The sequence below is a fragment of the Pristiophorus japonicus genome, unplaced genomic scaffold (assembly GCF_044704955.1).
Source record: "Pristiophorus japonicus isolate sPriJap1 unplaced genomic scaffold, sPriJap1.hap1 HAP1_SCAFFOLD_461, whole genome shotgun sequence".
Lineage (NCBI taxonomy): Eukaryota > Metazoa > Chordata > Chondrichthyes > Pristiophoridae > Pristiophorus > Pristiophorus japonicus.
This window is the reverse complement of record NW_027254365.1, coordinates 215,503-240,011: the sequence shown is the minus strand read 5'-3', so window position 1 is coordinate 240,011 and position 24,509 is coordinate 215,503. Positions and strand designations below refer to the sequence as shown.

General features: G+C 45.1%; 1 protein-coding gene across 6 annotated transcripts in view; it reads left to right on the top strand.

Annotated features, from left to right (window-relative positions):
* The window catches only part of LOC139252375 (uncharacterized), a 336,279-nt gene that overhangs the window by 124,292 nt on the left and 187,478 nt on the right, over positions 1 to 24,509 (top strand). For all 6 annotated transcript variants that reach the window (XM_070873361.1, XM_070873357.1, XM_070873359.1 and 3 more), the window contains 3 exons: positions 16,291 to 16,403; positions 16,494 to 16,622; positions 17,911 to 18,111. In XM_070873361.1, the coding sequence (XP_070729462.1) occupies positions 16,291 to 16,403; positions 16,494 to 16,622; positions 17,911 to 18,111 (443 nt within the window). The remainder of the gene's footprint in view (positions 1 to 16,290; positions 16,404 to 16,493; positions 16,623 to 17,910; positions 18,112 to 24,509) is intronic.

The following is a 24,509-nucleotide window of genomic DNA, read 5'->3' as shown; positions in this document are numbered from 1 at the left end:
TTTGCTGGTTGGTTTTCTGAAAGCATAAATGGCACAAAACCCGTGTTAAGGGCAGGGGGGCAGGAATGGAGCAAGGAAGGCAGACAGTATTAAGATCTGGAAAGTGATAAAGTCTTCTGGGTTGACGGGGAAGTGGGTTTAGAAAAGGAGAGGGGATAAAGATACCAGTATTGCCCCCAGCGGGGTCGACGTCTCCACCCACCACGGCGCCCACCACCTGCAGGCCAATGAGCCACAGCACTCACTTCTCAAGGTCAGTGAACTCGCACAGTTGAGGTTCCCCCACACTCCAGTGCGCTGTTGATCCCTCCTATTACGTGCCATCTTGGCCTGCAACAGAAAGGAACTTGTGTGAAGAAGTGTCCAGCTATGTATATGGAAGATATGCCTGCCGAGGTTGAATAGCTATAAATGTAGGCAAGGCACGAGATGAGGATGTCAGTTTGAGTAGTTGCACATGTTTGGAGGTTGAGTGATGGGGAAGTGGTGGTTTGCACAGTGTGCACAGACAGAGGTTCAGATGCTGGTCTGTAGGAGGTGTGGAAGCATGTACTCACCTTGACCACTCGACTGAGGCCGTTGAACTTCTTGCGGCACTGTGTCAGGGTTCTTTCTGTCTACAGAGTTGGCCAACACATCCTTGGCCACTTCTCGTCACATGGCCCTGAATACCTGTGACGATGGCCTCCTTCTAGATGCAGGGAACAACGATTCCCTTCTCTCCACTGCTGCCAACAATGTCTTCAATGCCACATTATTGAAGAGCGTGGCCTTCTCCCTTGCAGCAGGATTTGCACCAGCCATCCCACATGCTTCAGTTGCTGAGAGGCCTGACTCAAGTGCAGCAATGCTGAAAATGAGCAGCTGCAGCTGGAAATTACCTTGCCTTTAAGAGCTGGAATGAACTTGAGTCAAGGATTGAAGTCTGATTGCTGAATGCAAGTCAGCTGAAATTGGGTAACTCTCTGGCAATAGCGCCTCTGCAGTGCCCCACTGAGGCCATTTTAGCCTCATTTACTGCCCTCCTTCACTCCTGGGGTGAAAACGCCTAATTTCCCACAATTTAGCAGCCATTTCGCCGGACGCTAACTTTGCAAAATGTTAAAAGTTAACGCCCCAAATTAGATGCTAACAAATTTCTGCCCATCAATTTCTCACAGTCATTTCTGTCTTCACCTCTGCGTCTCACCTTCATATATTTTGTCTATCCTCCCTTTAAGTCTTACCTGTCTATCTTATACCTCTTATACCTCTGTGTTTACTGTCTCCGTGCCTCTCCATTTATGCTTTGTATATTTTTACTCTTTGTATTTTTTTCTGACTACCTTCTCTCTACTTTTCACATTTAGTTATTATAATTCCACTCTTTTTTTGATTTTTCCACTCTTCAAATTCAACATGAATTATTGTTGTCTCATGGTGAGCGCTAAATCATCTGAAGATATTGGGGGTAATTTTCCATTTTAGTGAAACTGGCATAGAGCATGCATGGCATGGGGTACATATCAGAATATTGTGTGCAAAGTGTAATGCCCGTGTAACATAGTCCACCTAAAGCTCTAGCTATCAATTTACTCTGTCATTCCTTTAGGAAATTTGCATTATTCTACTGCAATTTTGCTGGTATTTATAAAGTCTATCAAGGTGAATATTCTGACTGTCATTAGGAACCAGGAAATTGGATGCCAACAATCCCCAATAGAAACTCACTCTATTCAGTTTTCCAGTTAAGTTGAATACACATCATAGAAGTATATGGCACAGAAGGTGGCCATTCAGCCCATCGTATCTGTGCCAGCCAAAAAAGAGCTGTGTAGCCTAATCACGCTTCCCTGCTCCTGGTCCGTAGCCTTGTAGGTTACGGAACTTCAAGTGCATATCCAAGTACTTTTTAAATGTGATGAGGGTTTCTGCCTCTACCACCCTTTCAGACAGTGAGTTCCGCAATCCCACCACCCTCTGGGTGAAACAAGTTCTCCTCAACTCCCCTCTAATCTTCCTAACAATTATTTTAAATCTATGCCCACCCCTGGTTATTGACCTCTCTGCTAAGGGAAATCTATCCAGGTTCCCTCATAATTTTATACACCTCAATGAAATCTCCCCTCAACCTCCTCTGTTCCAAAGAAAACAATCCCAGCCTATCCAATTTTGCCTCATAGCTAAAATTCTCCAGTCCTGGCAAGATCCTCACAAATCTCCTCTGTACCCTCTCTTGTGCAATCACATCTTTCTGTCATGTGGTTAACAAAATTGCACGCAGTGCACTAGCTGTCGCCTAACTAGTGTTTTATACAGTTCAAGCATAACCTCCCTGCCCTTGTAGTCTATGCCACGGCTAATAAAGGAAAGTATCCCCTATGCCTTCTTAACCACCTTGTCTACCTGTCCTTCTACCTTCAGGGATCTATGGACATGCACTCCAAGGTCCCTCTGTTCTACTACACTTCTCAGTGTTCTACTATTTATTTCGGGGTGCGGTAGCACATTGGTTATGCTACTAGGCTAGTAATTCAAGGAACTGGACAAATGATCTGGAGATGTTTGTACAAATCCCACCATGGCAAATTTAAATTCAATTAAATAAATCTGGAATAAAAAGCTGGTCTCAGTAATGTTGACTATGAAACTCATTGTTGTAAAACCTATCTGGTTCACAAATGTCCTTTCTGGTCTGGCTTATGTGATTCCAGACCCAGAGCAATGTGGTTGAATCTTAACTGTCCTATGAAATGGCTAGCAGCCCACGCAGTTGTACCTAACCAGTATAAAGAAGTACCCTGGACTGCAGTGGTTCAAGAAGGTGGCTCAAGGGCAAATAGGGATGGGCAATAAATAGTGGTTAGCGTCGCCTACATCTCGTGAATGAATAAAAAAATATTTATTGTGTATTCCCTTGCCTTGTTAGCCCTCCCCAAATGCATTACCTCACATTTCTCAGAACTGAATTCCATTTGCCACTTTTTTGCCCACCTGACCAGTCCACTGATATCTTCAGTCTAGAGCTTCTTTCCACACAGCCAATTTTTGTATCATCTGCAAACTTCTTAAATCATGCTCCCTACATTCCAGTCCAAATCATTGATATTTACCACAAAAAGCAAGGCCCTGAAGAACCCCACTGGAAACAGCCTTCCGGTCACAAAAACACTCGTCGGCCATTACTCTTCGCTTCCTGCCACTGAGCCAATTTTGGATCCAACTTGCCACTTTCCCTTGGATCCCATGGGCTTTTACTTTTATGCCCAGTTTGCATGTGGGACCTTGTTAAAAGCCTTGCTAAAATCCATGTAGACTACACTAAATATGCTACCCTCAACGACCCTGGAGTGGGGGGGAACCCATATAGTCTACATCAAACGCACTACCCTCTTTGTTATCTCTTCAAAAAATTCAATCAAATTAGTCAGACACGACCTTCCTTAACAAATCCATACTGACTGTCCTTGATTAATCCATGCCTTTCTAAATGACAATTAATACTGTCCCTCAGAATTTTTTCCAACAATTTGCCCACCACCGAGGGTAAGCCAACTGGCAGATACTTACTTGGTCTATCCCTTTCTCTTTTAACCAAAGGCACAATGTTAGACGTCCTCCAGTCCTCGGGCACCACGCTTGTAGCCAGAGAGGGTTGGAAAATGATGATGAGAGCCTCCGCTATTTCCTCCCTTGCTTCTCTTCACAGCCCGAAATACATTTCATCCAGGCCTGACGATTTATCTACTTTCAAAGATGCTACACCCCTTACGGCTGAATTTTCTGCTCCAGTCCGTCTCTGTATTCGTCTCGGAAGGGCGGCATTGGCAGTGGTGAGCTCTTCTGGGTAGGCAGCCAACTTCCAGTGCCCCGCCAGGGTTTTCGGGGCCGGTTTCAGCAGGGCGCGGAGCATTACCGCCCGGAAGAGGTGAGTCGGTGTGCAATGACCCTGGTTGCGGCACCGGCTCAATTTTTGAGTCCAGCCTGACCCATAGCGCTGCGTAGAGCGTCCTGCTGGGACTGCATGTGAAAACGGGCAATTCAACCTGTAGCGGCTGCAGTGAGGTAAGTAATGTCAACTTAGGTAAGTGTGATTCTTTTTTTTGCAATTTGTGTTGTGGTGGCATGGAGTATGAATTAGGAATGTTTTTGGTGGATATTTTTCAGGCTTTTTTTTCCTCCCCAGGCCTCTCTTAGAGCCCTCCGAGGCCGCCTGCTTAGCTCGGGATTTTTACATGCTCAGCCGGCCCAGCGCCCTAAGAGAGATATGCAACACCGCCCTTACCGCTCCGCCTTACACTCAGGGCCCCGCTGCCCAATTTTGCTGACTGAGACGCAAACTTTTTCCAGGTGGTATCAGGACCGCCCTGTCGTCATTAACGCCCCCAAATCCTAAAAGCTGAAAATTTAGCCCATTATATTTCCTCTCTCACTATGTTTATTTCATCTAATATTTCACACTTCTCCCCCTTAACTACAATGTCTGCGTTTTCCCACTCTTTTGTGAATACAAGCGCAAAGTATCAATTAAGGACCATACTCACTTCTTCCATCTCCACACATAGGTTACCTTTTTGGTCTCTAATAAGCCCTATTCTTTCCTTAGTTATCCTCTTGCTCCTTATGTATTTATCAAACATTTTTGGGTTTTCCTTGATTTTACTTGTCAATATTTTTTCATGCCTTCTCTTTGCTTTCCTAATTTCCTTTCTATACTCCTCTAGGCTTTCTGTGGTATTGAGCTCTCGGTATCTGACATAAGTTTCTCTTTTTCCCATATCTCCTTGCTCCTTGACATCCTGGAGACTCTAGATTTGGCAGTCTCATCCTTTTTCTTTAAGGGAACATAGAAAACCTTAACCCTCACTATCTTCTCCTTGAATGCCTCCCACTGCTCTAACACTGATTTACCATCATGTGGTTGTTTCCAGTCCACTTTTGTTAAATCACATCTCAGCTTAGTAAAATTGGATTTTCCCCAATTGAAAACTTTAACTCCTGGTCTATCTTTGTCCCTTTCCATAACTATACTAAATCTAATTGAATTATGGTCACTACCACCAAAATGCTCTCCCATTGATACCCCTTCTACCTGCCCAGCTTCATTCCCTAAAAACCCAGTCCAGAACTGCCACCTCTCTTGTTGGGCTTGCTACGTACTGGCTAAAAAGGTTCTCCTGAATACCTCTTTCCCTTTTACAGTGATTTTATCCCAGTTAATATTAGGGTAGTTAAAATCCCCTACTATTAATGCCCTATTTTTTTTTCTTAGAATTTGCCTATATATTTGCTCTTCTCTCTCCCTCTGGCTATTTGGGGGTCTATGTGATTGCCCCTTTTTTGTTCTTCAGTTCAACTTATATGACCTCATTTGAGGATCCTTCTAACATATCCTCCCTCCTCACAGCTGTAATTGTTTATTTAACCAATATTGCGACCCTCTCTGTTTTTTCATCCCCCTCTTTATCTCGTTTGAAAACCCTGTAACCAGAAATGTTGAGCTGACATTCCTGCCCTACTTTAAGCCATGTTTCAGTAATAGCTGTGGGGCTGGATTTTCGGGTCCTTTGTGCTCCGGATCTCGCCCCGGAGCGGTGAGAAATGGGGTGGCGAGGTCTCCTGCATCCTGTTGGGAGCTTTGGGTCGGGTTCTGCGGCGGCGCTTAGAAGCACTGTTGGGAAGAGCCGCGCTGGGTGTGCAACGTCTCTTGTTGCGACACTAGTGCGAGTTTTGACTCGCATCCAACCCATGCGCCCCGCGATGACCGCCAGGTAAAAGACAGTGGTCCAGCCATGTTGGCGGCGGTGAGGTAGATAAAGTGCAGAAAAGGTAAGTTTGAGTGTTTATTCTTTTATATTTTTGTAGCGATTTGTGTTGTGGTGTGGGCAATGTTTTTGGAATGTCTTTATGTTTTTTTGTTTCCCCCGCCCCCCCCAAAGCCTCTCTTGGAGCGCTTCCGGCCCCGCACTTTAGTTGGCGAGGTTACCATTTTTGCGGTGCAAAAATTATACAATGCCTCCCTTCATGCTGGGCCCAGATGGCAAAAATTTCTCCCCAGAGCACAGATGTTCCCCGGGCGGTAACTTTCCCGCCCCGAAAACGGCCAAACCGAAAATTTAGCCCATGGTATCATACTTCTACATATCTATCTGTGCCCTCAGCTCATCTGCCTTATTCACTATAGTCCTTGCATTGAAGTATATACTATTTAGCACTGCCAAATGCCTTTGTTGTCTATGTTCTAGCCTTTGTTTCCTCTGCCTTCCAAACTCACTGACTAATTTTCTGCCTTCCACTTTCAGCGGTTCTCTTCCGCCTGCCAAGCTAGTTTAAACTCTCCCTAACATCACTTGAAAATTACCCCACAATGTTATTGGTCCCGGCCCTGTTGTGGTGCATCCGGTCCGACTTGTACAGGTCCCACCTCCCAAAGAACCGGTTCAAATGCCTCAGGATTATGAAGCCCTCCCTCCTGCACCAGCTCTCCAGCCACGCATTCATCTGCTCTATCGTCCTATTTCTCACTAGCACGTGGCACCGGGAATAATCCGGAGATTACTATCTTTGATGTCCTGTTTTTTAATCTCTTTCCCAGATCCCTAAATTCTGCCTGCAGGATTTTATCCCTCTTTCTACCTATATCATTGATACTGATATGTACTACAATCTGTGGCTAATCTAAAGCCCTCCCTCCTGCCCCATCTCTCCAACTACACGTTCATCTGCTTTATCCTCCTATTTTTATACTCATTAGCACGTGGCACTAGGAGTAATTCGGAGAGTACTACTTTTGAGGCCCTGTTTATTAATGTCAAATGACGGAAAGTTGCTCAGCACTTAAGCGCATGAGGCGTCATCCACCGAAGATAGTGTTTTGATGTCATCCCAGTTCCATCGAATCTTTCCTAGCCAGCTTCTGCCGAACAGCGTTGAGCCATCACCTGGTACAATCCATAGTGATAAGTCATGCACAGCTCCTTCGTACAATCCCTTTACTGCCACACTGCCAATGACTGGTATGAGCTCTTTAGTGTAAGTGCACAGCTTTGTATAAATCGGGCTCAGTTTGGCCTTTGTGCCTTGTTGCCCCACAGTTTCTCAAAAGCCTTCTGGCTCATAATTGACTGACTCGCCCCTGTGTTCAACTCCATGGAAACTGGAATGTCATTTAATTTGACTTTCAGCATTATAGGAGGACTCTTGATGTTGAAGGTGTGTACCCCATACACTTCTTCCTCGGGCTCTGGTTGAGTTGCCTCTTTTACTCATTCTGTGTGATCCACTTCGGATCGACCATCTTCTGCCGACTCTGCCACATAGTGAGTCGCAGCACGTTTGCACATTCGCTGGAGGTGCCCCATTGTTTCGCAGCCTTTGCACACGCAGTGCTTGAATCGACATTGATGGGCTCGATGATTACCCCCGCAGCGCCAACATGGTGTTAATGGATTCGCATTTACACCCCACTGTGGACTCTGAGTCATTCTAGGTCTTGCAGCTGCAGACGTGTAGGCCCTGCCATGTACAGTTCTGCCTGCTAAAGGCGTTATTTTATGTACAGTACTTGCCGGTGAGCTTCGATGCTGAGAAGATATCAGTTTAGTATTATCGTTCGTGAACATGAAAGCCTGGGCTATTGTGATGGCCTTGTTCAGGTCTGGGGATTCGGCAGATAGCAGCTTGCAAAGAATGACCTCGTGGCCGATTCCAAGCACGAAAAAATCCTGCAGCATTTCCCCCAAATATCCAGCAAAATCACAAGGTCCCTCAAGGCGTCTTAGGTCGGCGACATAACTCGCCAAGTGCTGGCCCTCGGAGCAATGGTCCGTATAGAAGCGATACCTGGCCATTAAGATGCTCTCCTTCTGCTTGAGGTATTCCTGAACCAGCGTACACAACTCTGCATAAGTCTTTTCCGTTGGTTTTGTCGGTGCTAGCAGATGTTTGATGAGGCCGTATGTTGTACACCCACAAACGGTGAGGAAAATCACGCTGCGCTTGATCGCTTTATTGTCCGCATCCAGCTTGTTGGCCACGAAGTACTCGTCGAGACGTTCAACGAAGGCTTCCCAATCATCACCCTCTACAAATCGCTCAAGAATACCAACGGCGGCCATAACCACGTGAAAGTTCGCGATCTGTTACTCGTCGCCAATTGTTATGTTTAGAATAACTCCACAAGACTGAGTACTGTGAGCTTAAACTGATGTGACCTTAGTCTCTTTAATAAAACTCCAGAGTGCCAAAGCAGCATGGCAGACAACCTTTTATACTCGCTTGCATGAGGTATGCAGGTGACCCTTGGGCCGCCCAACAGGTGCGCCCTCTGGTGGCAAGTCTCATACAGTTATAATGTTTACATACATAACAGATTTAATTTATAAATTTGGATTGGAATGTGTAATTTGTGTTGGCTTTTATTTTTGCATTGTGGGAAAGAGGAGGATGTTACGGACAGTGACAGGAAAGGTAAAGGGTGTGGGACTGTTGGTGAATGGGGAGTTGTGGTTGAAGTTACAGGTATCGCTCGTGGCTTATTTGTTCACGTAGAGCCCGGGCAGAAAGCGGCTGTCTCAGTTGCAGCCTCTCTTCCTCTTTCACCTCTCCTCCAGTGTTGAAAGGAGCATGCAGGGTGCCATAGCAGTCCAGCAGTTTGTTCTCCAACAGGTTACTAGGATTGCTGAGGTGCTGCCCCGGGGGAGTGGCAATGGATTTGTGGAGGCCGATCCTGCTGTCCTCTCTCAGGATGACAGCATTTGTCCTCCCACCACTCGACTCCTGCAGTGCCCTTGCTGTTCCCTGTCAGCCCAGACAGCTGCTGCCCATGCCAAGGTGGTGCAGTAGAAAGCCAGGCCTACTAGGCCCAAAGCTCCTTGAGGTCGCCTGCAAGGTCATCTGCATTTCCCCCACTGAAAATTAGCAGCCTTTCAACAACCATGCTGCATCCACTGGGGTAGCACAATGTAGGAGCACTGGGATAGGCAGAGCTCCGTGCAAGATGGGCACTAAGGGAATGCACAAGGGTGAATGGTTGATTTTTTAATGTAATATTGGATGGAGAAATGGATATAGTTTGATTGGAATGTTTGCTTTGGGGTGGCTTTTATTCCAATACGTTTTCTGCCCTTTGGTATTCCGCAGCTCCACCCATACAGATTCCACATCATCCAAGCTTTTGTCCTTCCTTACTATTGCATTAATTTAATTTCATCTTTAACCAGCAACACTTCCCCACCTCCTTTTCCTTTCTGTCTATCCTTCCTGAATGTTGAATACCTCTGGATGTTGAGTTCCCAGCCTTGGTCACCCTGGAGCCATGTCTCTATGATGCCAATTATATCATATTCATTAATTGCAGTTAATTCGTCCACCTTATTACGAATACTCCTCGCATTGAAGCACAGAGCCTTCAGGCTTGTTTTTTTAACACACTTTGCCCCTTTAGAATTTTGCTGCAATGTGGCCCTTTTTGATTTTTGCCTTGGGTTTCTCTGCCTTCCACTTTTATTTTTCTTCTTTCTATCTTTTGCTTCTGTCCCATTCTATTTCCCTCTGTCTCCCTGCATAGGTTCCCATCCCCCTGCCATATTAGCATAAACCTTCCGCAACAGCACTAGCAAACACTCCCCCTAGGACATTGGTTCCGGTCCTGCCCAGGTGCAAACTGTCCGGTTTGTACTGGTCCCACCTCCCCCAGAACCGGTACCAATGTCCCAGGAATTTGAATCCCTCCCTTGTGCACACTCCTCAAGCCACGTATTCATCTGAGCTATCCTGCGATTCCTACTCTGACTAGTACGTGGCACTGGTAGCCCTTGTCACCCAGTAGCCAACCTCTGGTTTGTCTTGGTGTTTTCTTGGTGGCTCAAAGGTTGAGGAAACAGCAGACTGGCACAGAATAAAAGCATCAAGAATGCTGCCAGGATGCTGGGCATTCACCATCATGATGTGCTGAGCGTGGTCGCACACCAACTGCACATTGAGCGAGTTGTAACTTTTGGGGTTGCGATACACTGCGGAGCATTCGGAATAAGGTGGATGAATTAACTGCGCAGATAGCTGTTAACGGAAATGATGTAATTAGGATTACGGAGACATGGCTCCAGGGTGACCAAGGCTTGGAACTCAACATCCAGGGCTATTCAATATTCAGGAAGGATAGACAGAAAGGAAAAGGAGGTGGGGTAGTGATGCTGGTAAAAGAGGAGATTAACGCAATAGTAAGGAAGGACATTAGCTTGGATGATGTGGAATCTGTATGGGTAGAGCTGCGGAACATCAGTGGGCAGAAAACGCTAATGGGAGTTGTGTACAGACCACCAAACAGTGGTAGTGAGGTTGGGGTGGCATCAAACAGGAAATTAGGGATGCATGCAGTAAAGGTACAGCAGTTATCATGGGTGACTTTAATCTACATATAGATTGGGCTAACCAAACTGGTAGTAACACGGTGGAGGAGGATTTCCTGGAGTGTATAAGGGAGTGTTTTCTAGACCAATATGTCGAGGAACAAACGAGAGAGCAGGCCATCCTAGACTGAGTGATGTGTAATGAGAGAGGATTAATTAGCAATCTTGTTGTGCGAGGCCCCTTGGGGAAGAGTGACCATCAGATGATAGAATTCTTCATTAAGATGGAGAGTAACACAGTTAATTCAGAGACTATGGTCCTGAACTTAAAGAAAGGTAACTTCAATGGTATGAGACGTGAATTGGATAGAATAGACTGGCGAATGATACTTAAAGGGCTGACGGTGGATAGGCAATGGCAGACTTTTAAAGATCACATGGATGAACTTCAGCAATTGTACATCCCTGTCTGGCGTAAAAATAAAACGGGAAAGGTGGCTCAACTGTGGCTAGCAAGGGAAATTAGGGATAGTGTTAAATCCAAGGAAGAGGCATATAAATTGTCGAGAAAAAGCAGCAAACCTGAGGACTAGGAGAAATTTAGACTTCAGCAGAGGAGGACAAAGGGTTTAATTAGGAGGGGGAAAAGAGAGAATGAGAGCAAGCTTGCCGGGAACATAAAAACTGACTACGAAAGCTTCTATAGATATGTGAAGAGAAAAAGATTAGTGAAGACAAATGTAGGTCCCTTGCAATCAGAATCAGGTGAATTTATAATGAGGAACAAAGAAATGGCAGACCAATTGAACAAAACTTTGGTTCTGTCTTCACTAAGAAAGACATAAATAACCTTCCGGAAATACTGGGGACCGAGGGTCTCGCGAGAAGGAGGAACTGAAGGATATCCTTATTAGTCAGTAAATGGTGTTAGGGAAATTGATGGGATTGAAGGCTGATAAATCCCCAGGGCCTGATAGTCTGCATCCCAGAGTATTTAATGAAGTGGCACTAGAAATAGTGGATGTATTGGTGGTCATTTTCCAACATTCTATAGACTCTGAATCAGTTCCTATGGATTGTAGGGTAGCTAATGTAACCCAACTTTTTAAAAAAGGAGGGAGAAAGAAAACAAGGAATTATAGACTGGTTAGCCTGACATCGGTAGTGGGGAAAATGTTGCAATCAATTATTAAAGACGTAATAGCAGCGCATTTGGAAAGCAGTGACAGGATCGGTCCAAGTCAGCATGGATTTATGAAAGGAAAATCACGCTTGACAAATCTTCTAGAATTTTTTGAGGTTGTAACTAGTAGACTGGACAAGAGAGAACCAGTGATGTGGTGTATTTGGACTTTCTAAAGGCTTTTGACAAGGTCCCACACAAGAGATTAGTGTGCAAAACTATTGGGGGTAATGTATAGATGTGGATAGAGAACTGATTGGCAGACAGGAAGCAAAGAGTAGGAGTAAATGGGTACTTTTCAGAATGGCAGGCAGTGACTAGTGGGGTACCGCAAGGTTCTGTGCTGGGGCCCCAGCTGTTTACATTGTACATTAATGATTTAGACGAGGGGATTAAATGTAGTATCTCCAAATTTGCGGATGACACTAAGTTGGGTGGCAGTGTGAGCTGCGAGGAGGATGCTATGAGGCTGCAGAGTGACTTGGATAGGTTAGGTGAGTGGGCAAATGCATGGCAGATGAAGTATAATGTGGATAAATGTGAGGTTATCCACTTTGGTGGTAAAAACAGAGAGACAGGCTATTATCTGAATGGTGACAGATTAGGAAAAGGGGAGGTGCAACGAGACCTGGGTGTCATGGTACATCAGTCATTGAAGGTTGGCATGCATGTACAGCAGGCAGTTAAGAAAGCAAATAGCACGTTGGCCTTCATAGCAAGGGGATTTGAGTACAGGGGCAGGGAGGTGTTGCTACAGTTGTACAGGGCCTTGGTGAGGCCACACCTGGAGTATTGTGTACAGTTTTGGTCTCCTAACTTGAGGAAGGACATTCTTGCTATTGAGGGAGTGCAGCGAAGGTTCACCAGACTGATTCCCGGGATGGCGGGACTGACATATCAAGAAAGATTGGATCAACTGGGCTTGTATTCACTGGAGTTCAGAAGAATGAGAGGGGATCTCATAGAAACGTTTAAAATTCTGACGGGTTTAGACAGGTTAGATGCAGGAAGAATGTTCCCAATGTTGGGGAAGTCCAGAACCAGGGGTCACAGTCTAAGGATAAGGGGTAAGCCATTTAGGACCGAGATGAGGAGAAACTTCTTCACCCAGAGAGTGGTGAACCTGTGGAATTCTCTACCACAGAAAGTTGTTGAGGCCAATTCACTAAATATTTTCAAAAAGGAGTTAGATGTAGTCCTTACTACTAGGGGGATCAAGGGGTATGGCGAGAAAGCAGGAATTGGGTACTGAAGTTGCATGTTCAGCCATGAACTCATTGAATGGCGGTGCAAGCTCGAATGGCCGAATGTCCTACACCTGCACCTATTTTCTATGTTTCTATTTACAATATACATTAATGATTTGCACAAAGGAATTGAATGTAATATCTCCACGTTTGCAGATGACACTAAACTGTGTGGCAGTGTGAGCTGTGAGGAGGATGCTAAGAGGCTGCAGGATGACTTGGACAGGTTATGTGAGTGGGCAATTGCAGTATAATGTGGATAAATGTGAGGTTATCTACTTTCGTGGTAAAAACAGGGATGCAGAATATTATCTGAATGGTGTCAGATTAGTAAAAGGGGAGGTGCAACAGGACCTGGATTTCATGGTACATCAGTCATTGAAAGTTGGCATGCAGGTACAGCAGGCGGTGAAGAAGGCAAATGGCATGTTGGCCTTCATAGTGAGAGGATTTGAATATAGGAGCAGGGAGATCTTGCTGCAGTTGTAGAGGTGAGGCCACACCTTGAATATTGTGTACAGTTTTGGTATCCTAATCTGAGGAAGGACATTCTTGCTATTGAGGGAGTGCAGCAAAGGTTCACCAGACTGATTCTCGGGATGGCAGGACTGACATATGAAGAAAGACTGGATCGACTAGGCTTATATTCACTGGAATTTAGATGAATGAGAGGGAATCTCATAGAAACATATAAAATTCTGATGGGATTGGACAGGTTAGATGCTGGGAAAAATGTTCCCGATGTTGGGGAAATCCAGAACCAGGGGCCACAGTCTAAGGATAAGGGGTAAGCCATTTAGGACCGAGATGAGGAGAAACTTCTTCACTCAGAGAATAGTGAACCTATGGAATTCTCTACCGCAGAAAGTTGTTGAGGCCAGTTCATTAGATATATTCAAAAGGAGTTAGATGTGGCCCTTACAGCTAAAGGGCTCAAGGGGTATGGAGAGAAAGCAGGAAAGGGGTACTGAAGTTGCATGATCAGCCATGATCATATTGAATGGCGGTGCAGGCTCGAAGGGCCGAATGGCCTACTCCTGCACCTATTTTCTATGTTTCTATCTCAGCCTTTATATGTGATGCCCGCAAAGCCACGTGCGTTCAAGCGATGATGCCCTGCACCATGGGGTAGTCCGCTATCCTGGCAAAGCCACGTGCATGCTCCACTTGCTTCTTTCTGGTTAATTAAGTCCCCTCCCCTCGCATAAAGAGCTTCTGTCATCTCTCTTGTGCAGCAGTGGACGGCAAACTGTGAGATGTTGCAGATATTGCCTGCTCTAACCTGGAAGGATCCTGATGTGAAGAAACTCAAGGCCATGGTCACCTTTACAGCCAGTGGCAGCAGTGTTTTTACCATGGGCTTGACAGAGCTAGGTCTTGTTCCAGTGGCAACGATTAACCAAGACGACTGGAGACCAGCTCTCCTGCACGGACCCAGTGCGCACACATATCGCAGTGTGGGCTGGCCTGTGCTGCCCCTGAGCTCTCTCCTCTCCTGGGCCCCGATCACGTCGCTCTACAATCTCTCGCCGCTCCTTCGCCCCGACCGCGCCACTCCTCTGCTCCTTGCCGCCTCTCCTGCTGTACCTGCTCCCGCTCCATTCAGCGACCTTGATTTTGGTGACATTCAATCCAGTCGCCCTTCTCCTGATGTGCAACGGCCATCGCAAATTAAAAAAATCCATGCACAGGCATCTTCTACCCTTCAATATGTATTTCGGGACCTGGAATGTCAGGCCCTTCATTGAAACACCTGTGAACTCATCCCTTTTTGGTGTGGAAGCAAGTCATCCTCGATACGAGGGACCGCCTAAGAAGACCTTGTCTTGCCATGGAGTGAGCGGCAGGTCTGGTTGCAAGAAATGGCGGCGTTCTGTGTGCACCTTCTTCGTAAAGTGCAGATGTCCCATACACTCGCTCAGGTTGAAGTAAGAGAATTGCTCTCGGAAGACCCTAGTTGGTAAAGTCTCCTTCTGAGAGCCCTTCTCTCCCTCCTTCTCCTCCCTTTGCGAGCAGCTTGTCCTCTTTTCTGCCTCTGCTCCATCTCCCTATCATGCTGCAGGCCAAGGGTGATAACAACTAGAGCACCCATGACTGGGAGCAAATGGTGTGACAAGAACCCTTGAAGTTAGCAGCAAGGGCTTCTCCACTTGCAAAAGCACTCATTCTCACCTCTCCAACTTTAAATAACTCTAGAAGCCCCAAACACTTCCATAAACTTACACAGTGCCAGTAGAAATCAAAAAGCAAGTTACCTGAAATTTGTTGATGATCCATTTAAATAGCACTGTGGTGGCGGCGGGGGGGCGGTTGGGGGCGTGGGGTTCCTTCCTGCTGCTGAATTCATGTTCAGCTGTGCGAAGTTAACACAAGGCATTAACTCCAGCGATAATGACAAAAATGGCAGGGCTGCCGTCAAATCAAGGTTGCACGCTGATTGACGCCACGATCTTCCTACTTACAATACTTCTAGAGCAGGCTCCTAACGACTGCCCTACCATCCTCAGCAAGATAGCGTTCTGCATGGCCCGCACCAGAAATGTGTGCGCACTGCCCAGAAGCCATTTTGGTCCCAATTCGTCACCCGTAGCTCCCAAATGACGGGTGCTGAATTTCTAGGCCCAGGACTTGAGCTATAATGCTCCATATATTCTATGAGTAGGCAAGCATAGGTAGAACTCAGAAGGGTTCCCTTTGCAACAGTTGTGACTTGTAGGAAGTGTAGGTTTAAAGGTGAAGTTGTTCAAGTACAAATTAAATGAAGAATTGCAAATACTGGTATTTCAACATCTGTAAAGAGAAAGAACAGGTTAATGATTTCGGTGTAAGCTGTTTGATAGGATTGGAAAATAAAATACAGGCGAGCCATTATTAGGGCTGAAGCAAGCAAAGGGGAAGATTGGGGAGAAGAGAACAGCAACTAAATGTACAGTCCCCACCACGCACGTCGTCCACTTATTACAGTCCTATATCGGGAATATGGGGCTAACCATTTGCCATCGACATAGGCTTCAATTAGAAAGGTGTCACAATATTCACCCCAATATTTCCCTATCCACTTTGTTAAAGCCCTTCATAATTTGGAAAACCTCAATTGTAACTCCTCTTCTGCTTCTTAGCTCCACGAGAAATAGTTCCAAATATCTCGTAATTATAGTTTCCCATCCTGGTGGATCTACGAGTCCTTTCTATAATGGAGTGCCCAAAACTGCACACTACTCTAGCCTACTCAGTATCTTGTATTAATTCATTATTACTCATTTACACTTGTACTATATCTAGCTACACTCACACATTCAGGGAATTATGTATTTGAACCCCTATGACATGGGCTGAAGTGCAGAAACAACTTTTTACCCCTAGTGTCTGTCCCATTTGGCCCAAATGCCTGGCAGACATGAAACTCAACAGACACAGATGTTCTTGCATTTCATTTCTGGGATATTTAAGTGAACTCTATTTGGGTAAATAGTCCAGTCTGTAACTCTATTCACGACCATTAATGATCATACGTTTTTCGTTTAACTGACAGGTACTAATGATGACATGGGTGTGGTAGAAGACCGAAGAAACACTTCTCGTGAAGCATTAGAGAAGCTATTCTGTCTTCTCACTACTTACTTCTCAGATTGCACTTTTGATCAGGTAGCGAGTTTTAAAAATACCTTGGTTATTTTTGATTTAAATATAGATTCAGCCATTTTGGAAGTCTGATTTAACTTGTGTTGTTTGAAGAATATATTGCAGAACATTGAAAATCCAGGGCGCATTCAACTTCATCAAGGTGTAAAGGACTTGGCTGGAACTTCAGAGTGTTATATGGGCGATGGAGAAGATGTAATGAAGGATCGCATATTTATTAGGGTATGGTTTGTCACATTTAGCCAATGCCAATATAAAATATGCTCAAATGTTATTTTTATTTTTCTTCTACTGGAATACTGTGACAGAATTTGAGAAAAGGGCAGGATGTCTTAAGGTTAAAGATTAGGCCCTTGGGTTGAATATTTTAAAAATTGCATGAAGCTAACACGTTGCTGGAGGTTACTGACTGGAACTTGTAGAAATGATTTCTCCATTATTGGAACGTGGGGAAAAATGTTCACGTTAGTAATCCATATGGGGAGTAATTTTGCGCAGCAGTATTCACATTGTGGAGCCTCACTAGACTGGTGATAGGGTGGGAGCTGGGCTAGAACACTAGGTCTAATTCTCTGTAGGTCCAAGCTCTTATCTAGTGAGGCTCCATACTGGGAGCAGAGACGTGAAAAATTCCCCCATGATAACACAAAATTAATTGGGAAATGTCAGAGCTGAAGACTAGACAGATCTGTCTGGACATAATGCCTATTGTACGAATTTTTTTTTCCGTTCATGGGATGTGGGCCAGCATTTATTTCACATCCCTAATTGGCCTTGAGGAGGTTGTGGTGAGCCACCATAGCAGTCCGTTTGGTAAAGGTACTCTGGCAGTGCTGTTAGGGAGAGTGTTCCAGGATTTTGACCCCGTGACAATGAAGGAACGGCGATATATTTCCAAGTCAGGATGGTGTGTGATTTGGGGAGGAACTTGGAAGTGATGGTTTTCCCATGCGCCTGCTTCCCATCTCCTTCAAGGTGGTAGAGGTTATGGGTTTGGGAGGTGCTGTCGAAAAAGACTTGGCGAGTTGCTGCATTGCATCTTATAGATGATACACACTGTAGCCACGGTGCACCAATGGTGGAGGGAATGAATGTTTAAGATGGTGGATGGGGTGCCAATAAAGCAAGTTGCTTTGTCCTGGATGGTGTTGAGCTTCTTGAGTGTTGTTGGAGCTGCACTCATCCAGGCAAGTGGAGAGTATTCCATCACACTCCTGACTTGTGCCTTGTAGAAGGTGGAAAGGCTTTGGGGAGTCAGGAGGTGAATCCCAGCCTCTGATCTGCTCTTGTAGCCACAGTATTTAGGTGGCTGGTCCAGTTAAGTTTCTGGTCAATGGTGACTTTCAGGATGTTGATAGTGGTGGATTCAGCAATGGTAATGCAGTTGAATGTCAAGGGGAGGTAGTTAGACTCTCGCTTGTTGGAGATGGTCATTACCTGGCACTTGTGTGTTGGAAATGTCTTTTGAATTTCAATTATTAAAATGACCCATTTGAAATTGCTCATACAGGAAAAACTGCAGGAATACATAACCATGCAGAAAACACCTAATAAAGAGAGAACTCTGCAGAATATGAAAATAGCAGCATTGAAAACCGTTGAGGTTTATGCTCCATGCAAGATTTTGATTGGGAAAGAGTTTCTAGAAACACCTGGCGTTGATGACACCGATCCATTGGCATTAAAACTAATCAATGATGTACTGGATGAGGTAAGTCATTACATCACCTTTGTCATCTGTCTTCTTTCTCCCATCACCAGCTCAGAGATTTTCACCTGGGACATCTAGCTAGTGGGGATGAGGATCTTGTAACTTGAGCACGAGGCAGCTGGAGGATTAGGGTAAGGATTTGGCTACAGTGGAGTCTGTGGAGTTGCCTTCCCTTGTCTGTGGAGGCACTGGACTCTGATCTCATGGGTCTTATAATGAAAAGGAGGATATTGGATAAACACGTGGAGCTACTAAAGGTGCTCCCCCAGAACGTGAGGCAGATGACACGGGTCTTGATTCCGTTCACTGGCTTCATATGCAGCATCGCTGGGAAACTTTTTCCTCTAAGAGATCAATAGAATTGTGCAGCTTCATTTCAGAATGTGACCATCCTCCACCACCCCCCCCCCACCCCATTCCCCTCCCCCAACATCAGCTTGCAAGGAGGAGGCAGTAACCCTGGAGGCCCTGGCTTGGAGAGAGCTCTCCATTCCAGCCTTCAGACACTTGGGGTCTGGGAACAGGAGGCACCTTCTCAGGGCTTTCAGGATCTGCAGGGAGTCATTTGATCTGCCCTCTCACTTATCAGAACCCAAAACCTAGGCCAAGAACCAGTAATTTGGCTGGTTGGGTTCCCTAAGTTCCAGGGAGTGATCAATGACATGGATCTAGGCTTTTATGTTCTTTTTCAGAGGAGTGGCAACTGTATGAATAGGAAGGGGTTGTACACTCTCAGGGCCCAAGTTTCCACATGATTTGCGCCTGATTTTTAGGACTATCTTAGAAATCGCAATTCTCCACATTTTTTTTTCTGCAGTTCGAGTCAGGTTCGAGTCAGGTAGAACAGTTCTACTTTGGAACAGAAGTTTTTCTTCAAAAGGGGGCGTGTCCGGCCACTGACGCCTGATTTGAAAGTTTCCACAGTGAAAACGTACTCCAAACTAAAGTAGAATGGAGCCAGTGAAGATTTTTGTAGAACTGAAAAAACCTGTTCTACACATTAAAAAATCAGGCGCAGGTTACAAATTAGGCGTCCAGAACGAGGGGGGGGGGGAAGGGAACTCATTAAATTCTACAATAAATCCTTATTTATACTTCTACAAATATTATACAAATAAATCCAACCTGAATAAACATTTATAAGCAAAGAAAAGATTAAATAAACCATCTTCCTACCTGTGTGAAAGTGCTTCAACCAGGGAGAATTCTGCAGCCGTTCGTGCCGCTGAGCGGGAGTGGGGGGGGGGGCGGAGAAAGCCGTTCGTGTCGCTGGGGGGGGGGGGGGAGAAAGCCGTTCCTGCCGTTGGGGGGGGGGCGGAGAAAGCTGTTCGTGCCGCTGAGCGGGGGGGGGGAGAAAGCTGTTCGTGCCGCTGAGCGGGGGGTGGCGGGGGGAGAAAGCTGTTCGTGCCGCTGAGCGGGGGGGGGGGGGCGGAGAAAGCTGTTCGTGCCGCTGAGCGGGGGGGGGGGGGAGCAGAAAGCGGGTTGTTGTTGTGGAGGGGAGGGAGGGGAAGGAGACAGCGGTTTGTTGCCGCGGAGGAGAAGGAGACAGCGGGTTGTTGTTGTGGAGGGGAGGGAGGGCAAGGAGACAGCCGTTTGTTGCCGCGGAGGGTGGGGAGGGGAAGGAGACAGTGAGAAGGGTAGCCTCAGTGCTGATGTGCTGATGGCAATGTGATTTTATTAAAAAAAGTTCAAAAATTAAACAGCTACAAAGAACTACAAAAATGGCCGAGTGCCAATGTTTTTTTTCACACTGAGCATGCGCGAACGCTCCAACGCGCACGCGCAGCGTTGCCGGCAGGAAAAAAACTAATTTAAATAGTACCCGCCCCCTCCCACTTACAAAATCGGCGTGAGTGTAGGCTCCGCCCCCCTGGGCGCCACGCCAAACAGACAAGGAGCTGCAAAGCGCTCGAGAACAGCGCGTTTTTTTTCTGCTCGGAGGGGCGCCCGTTTTTTATCGTGTGGAAACTTGGGCCCTCAATGTGTAGATTGTGTGTGACCATTACCATAACACCTTGCAGGATGCCCTGGCAGCACAAACTATGCCTTTGTTCCCAGGTAGTTAACAGTAACCCCGCTGTTTGCAGATACTCACCGAGTGAAAGACTGGTTCCTGGGAGGCTGATCATACACACAGTTGCCCTGGCTCATGACCTCCCTGTGCCGTTCCTTATACTGCAGCACAAGAGAAAGTACAATGAAGTCCATGCTTTCACTAAATCCATCATAGAGCACATGATAGGCATGCTGAAAAGACAGTTGTGGTGCCAGGATAAATCAGAGTATCCTGCTATATCAACCGGCCAAAGTGTCCAGCATCATCACTGAGTACTGCATGCTGCTCTATTTGGCTGTTGATTAAGGCAAGAATCAGGAGGAGCAGCTGCCAGACTCTTCAAGAGGGGAAGAACCTGAGGAGCTGGAAAAGGATAAGTTGGTTCCATCTTGCAAGCAGCTGGATCCACATTAGTTAATGAATATATTTCCTGACAGACCTTGGTCTGTTACTGCACCATATTCCTCCCACCATCTGACCATTTGACCCACAAATTTCTGTAATAGTAACTACAATCCCAGAATAAAGAACCTCTGTCCCAGTGACATCAGTCCTCCGTCCAGTTCAACACTTATACCAGATGAAAGTTCCTAACACAAAATACCATGTGCTAAATTCATTATTCTTCATTATTCTTCCAAATCCAAATAAATATCCCTGAACCTAATAGTTGTTTTCTTGCTGCTTTTCTATTCTATCAGTGTGTGCATGTTATTCTCTTCTAATTAATCTTTTCGATGGTGTGTCCATGATAAGAGGAGAGGTAGCTGAGTCTTACTGAGAGGCTCTTGAGATCAACATAAGAACTAGGAGCGGGAGCCGGCCATTCAGCCCATTAATTTCAAGGTGGCTTTTGACCTCCATCACCATGAACTCTAGATGGTCCTCCTTGAGGCTGTTGTCTAAAAGTTTTAACTTGCCTTCTACGGCCAGATTTGGGCTTTGAGTGCGTCCGCAGAGTGGCTGGGTGCTGCTCAATTCTTGCCTCCTCAGTGAAGCCGGAGCATCTATTGAATTGTTGCAAATGCGGAGAACCTGCCCCAACTATTAAACGATTCAGAGGGTGGAAAAACACAGCATTTCCATCCAGCCAAAACAATCTATGAAATTTCTAGGGATAAATAATCTGTACCTTCACCTACCAAACTCATTTGTTGATGTGTCTTTCTTAGTTGGAGTATTGGGAGCAGTTTTGGTTTCCACGTGATAGGAAGGATGTTGAGGGAATAGAGAGGGTATAGTGCAGATTAGTCTGCTATAAGGAAATACAAATGTGAAGAAAAGCTTGAAAAATTGTGGCTATTTTCATTGGAACAGAGATTAAGTGGTGATTTGATAGAAGTGATTACAATTCTGAAGCAATTTGATAGATTAGTTGGAAGGAGACTGGAGGTAATTTTGACTTTGACCAGCTTCTTTTTGATATTGTTTAAGATATCGTCTGACTCAAAGAAACATAGAAACATAGAAAATAGGTGCAGGAGTAGGCCATTTGGCCCTTCGAGCCTGCACCACCATTCAATAAGATCATGGCTGATCATTCACTTCAGTACCCCTTTCCTGCTTTCTCTCCATACCCCTTGATCCCTTTAGCCGTAAAGGCCATATCTAACTCCCTCTTGAATATATCCAATGAACTGGCATCAACAACTCTCTGCGGCAGGGAATTCCACAGGTTAACAACTCTCTGAGTGAAGAAGTTTCTCCTCATCAGTCTTAAATGGCTTACCCTTTATCCTTAGACTGTGTCCCCTGGTTCTGGACTTCCCCCACATCGGGAACATTCTTCCTGCATCTAACCTGTCCAGTCCCGTCAGAATTTTATATGTTTCTATGAGATCCCCTCTCATCCTTCTAAACTCCAGTGAATACAGGCCCAGTCGATCCATTCGACTGCACAGCGATCATCGCCCTTAAGCGAAATGCTTATGTCATGAAAAGGTTGCATGTTTGCATGGATAAAAGCAAGCCAGATTTTGTTACATTTTGTGAAGACCTGCTGAGCACTTTTCCTCTGACAAAATTGACTTCAATGACTCAAAGTTGAAGGATCCTCTCTAAAGCAGGAAACATTGACAGCCTGACATTACTGTATCCTAATATATTCAGATAATCTTGTCCCATATACTCACAAAATCTATTCATGCAACTAATGAACATATGAAAATATCCAAAATTTCAATTAGAATATTCTCAACATCTACTGGGATTGCATCCCTTGCAGATTGGGCATATTAATGCATGATGTGAGCAAGGCATCCAGGGCCTATCACTTCCCTTTTTAAGCTTGTCTTTACTTTGTTGTGCACATTTTCTCTTCCATGTCTGTGCAGGCTGCCAAAGTTTTTGTTTGTGTTATCTGCTGACAATGCCACAACTTTATTTATTATCTCCGTTGCAAAAAGTTCTGACGTCTCCGTTAAGTTCAACAACATCCATAAGTTTAGTTTGCACACATGAACTGCCTTTACAAGCCTTGAAATAGTGAAACAAGACAGGAAGCAATTTTACATATCCATTATTCAATGCATCAAAAGACAGTGACAAATATTGAACATCTTTTAGGTCTTCAATTAGTTCATCATTTGCCCATGGAGAAAAAACATTTGCAACTGTTGCTTCAAGCGTTGTCTGCGCTCATAAGAATTTTGGGTGGGTGACATTTTTATTTAAATTGGAAGTACAGACTATTGACCTGAAACTGTGATTATGTCTAATGGTGTGATATGCAAATATTCCTGCTTGCTCACTCTGCGTTGGCTCAACTTGCAAAAAAAATCAGTAACAGTACTTGAACTAGCAGCTTTATGTTTAGTGGTACCTTTATGTACTTTTATAAATGTCCTGTCTCCACTCGAAATGGAAAATACTGACTGGCATAATCACTGGCATATTGAATATAATACAGTTGCTTCTTTTCCAATTGGTCGTAAATATGCAAAATCCTTTTGAAGCTGGTCATTAAAGCAGCAATTACACTTTTTTGTCAACACCATTTTCACTTTACATACACTGAATATCAAATCTTGTGTATGTTCTGGCAATAGTGCTGTACCATCTAACTCGTCCCCGAATATCCTAACTTTTAATTTCTCAATTTTAAATCTGTCCAAACAAACTGAAATTTTCCATATAAGGTTTGAAACACCCTCTGTCTCAGAAGGTTTCAGAAACCTCTTCCTGGTGGGAGAATGTAGAGCTTGCCTTATTTAAAAAAGACACGCACCATGTTGATCTCTGAGGTAAAGTAAATCCACTCACTTACAGCTCTCACTGTGCCCTCAGCTTCTCCGGTGACTCAATTCCCCAGAGTGTAGTGCGGCCCGAGCTATCGATGGGGTCTTTTGTCAACCGCGTTGCATTGTGGAAAGGCGGGGCCGTCATCGTCTCCTCCATTCAGTGGGCTCCTGGAATCTGTTCTTGAGCTTAAACTGGCCAGACATGGGACAAGAATCTCTCCTCCGGGGTTTCTGTACATTTGTGTTTAAAAAAACAAAGATCGAATTTTTCCAGTTTATCCAAAAATAAAGCTAAAATACAACTCTTGCCAACCAGCAGACAAATGAATATAGCTCTATTCGGGGATGAGTTTCCTCAACCAGAGACCCTTCCGGGGACATTGTTTGCCTGGGGACACATTGTTTGCCTCCGGAAAATGGGGATGAATTGTCAGCCTACAAATATCAACTGTGCCTTAGTCCTGCTCATTATATTATGATCACTATTGCCTAGATGTTCCCCTACTTTTACTTCTCTTATCTGCTCTGGCTCATTCCCCATTATTCAATCCAATAGCGAATTCTCCCTTGTTGGGCTTTTTAAATATTGGGTTAGAAAGGAGTCCTGTACATATTGTAGGACCTCCATTCCCTTATCCCCTTTACCTACCTCTTCTGTCCAGTTAATACCATAGAAACAAAGAAAATAGGTGCAGGAGTAGGCCATTCGGCCCTTTGAGCCTACACCGCCATTCAATAAGATCATGGCTGATCATTCCCTCAGTACACCTTTCCTACTTTCTCTCCATACCCCTTGATCCCCTTAGCCGTAAGGACCATAACTAACTCCCTCTTGAATATATCCTATGAACTGGCATCAACAACTCTCTGCGGCAGGGAATTCCTTAGGTTAACACCTCTCTGAGTGAAGAAGTTTCTCCTCATCTTAGTCCTAAATGGCCTACCCCTTATCCTAAGACTATGTCCCCTGGTTCTGGACTTCCCCAACATTGGGAACATTCTTCCCGCATCTAACCTGTCCAGTCCCGTCAGAATCTTATACGTTTCTATGAGATCCCCTCTCATCCTTCTAAACTCCAGTGAATAAAGGTCCAGTTGATCCA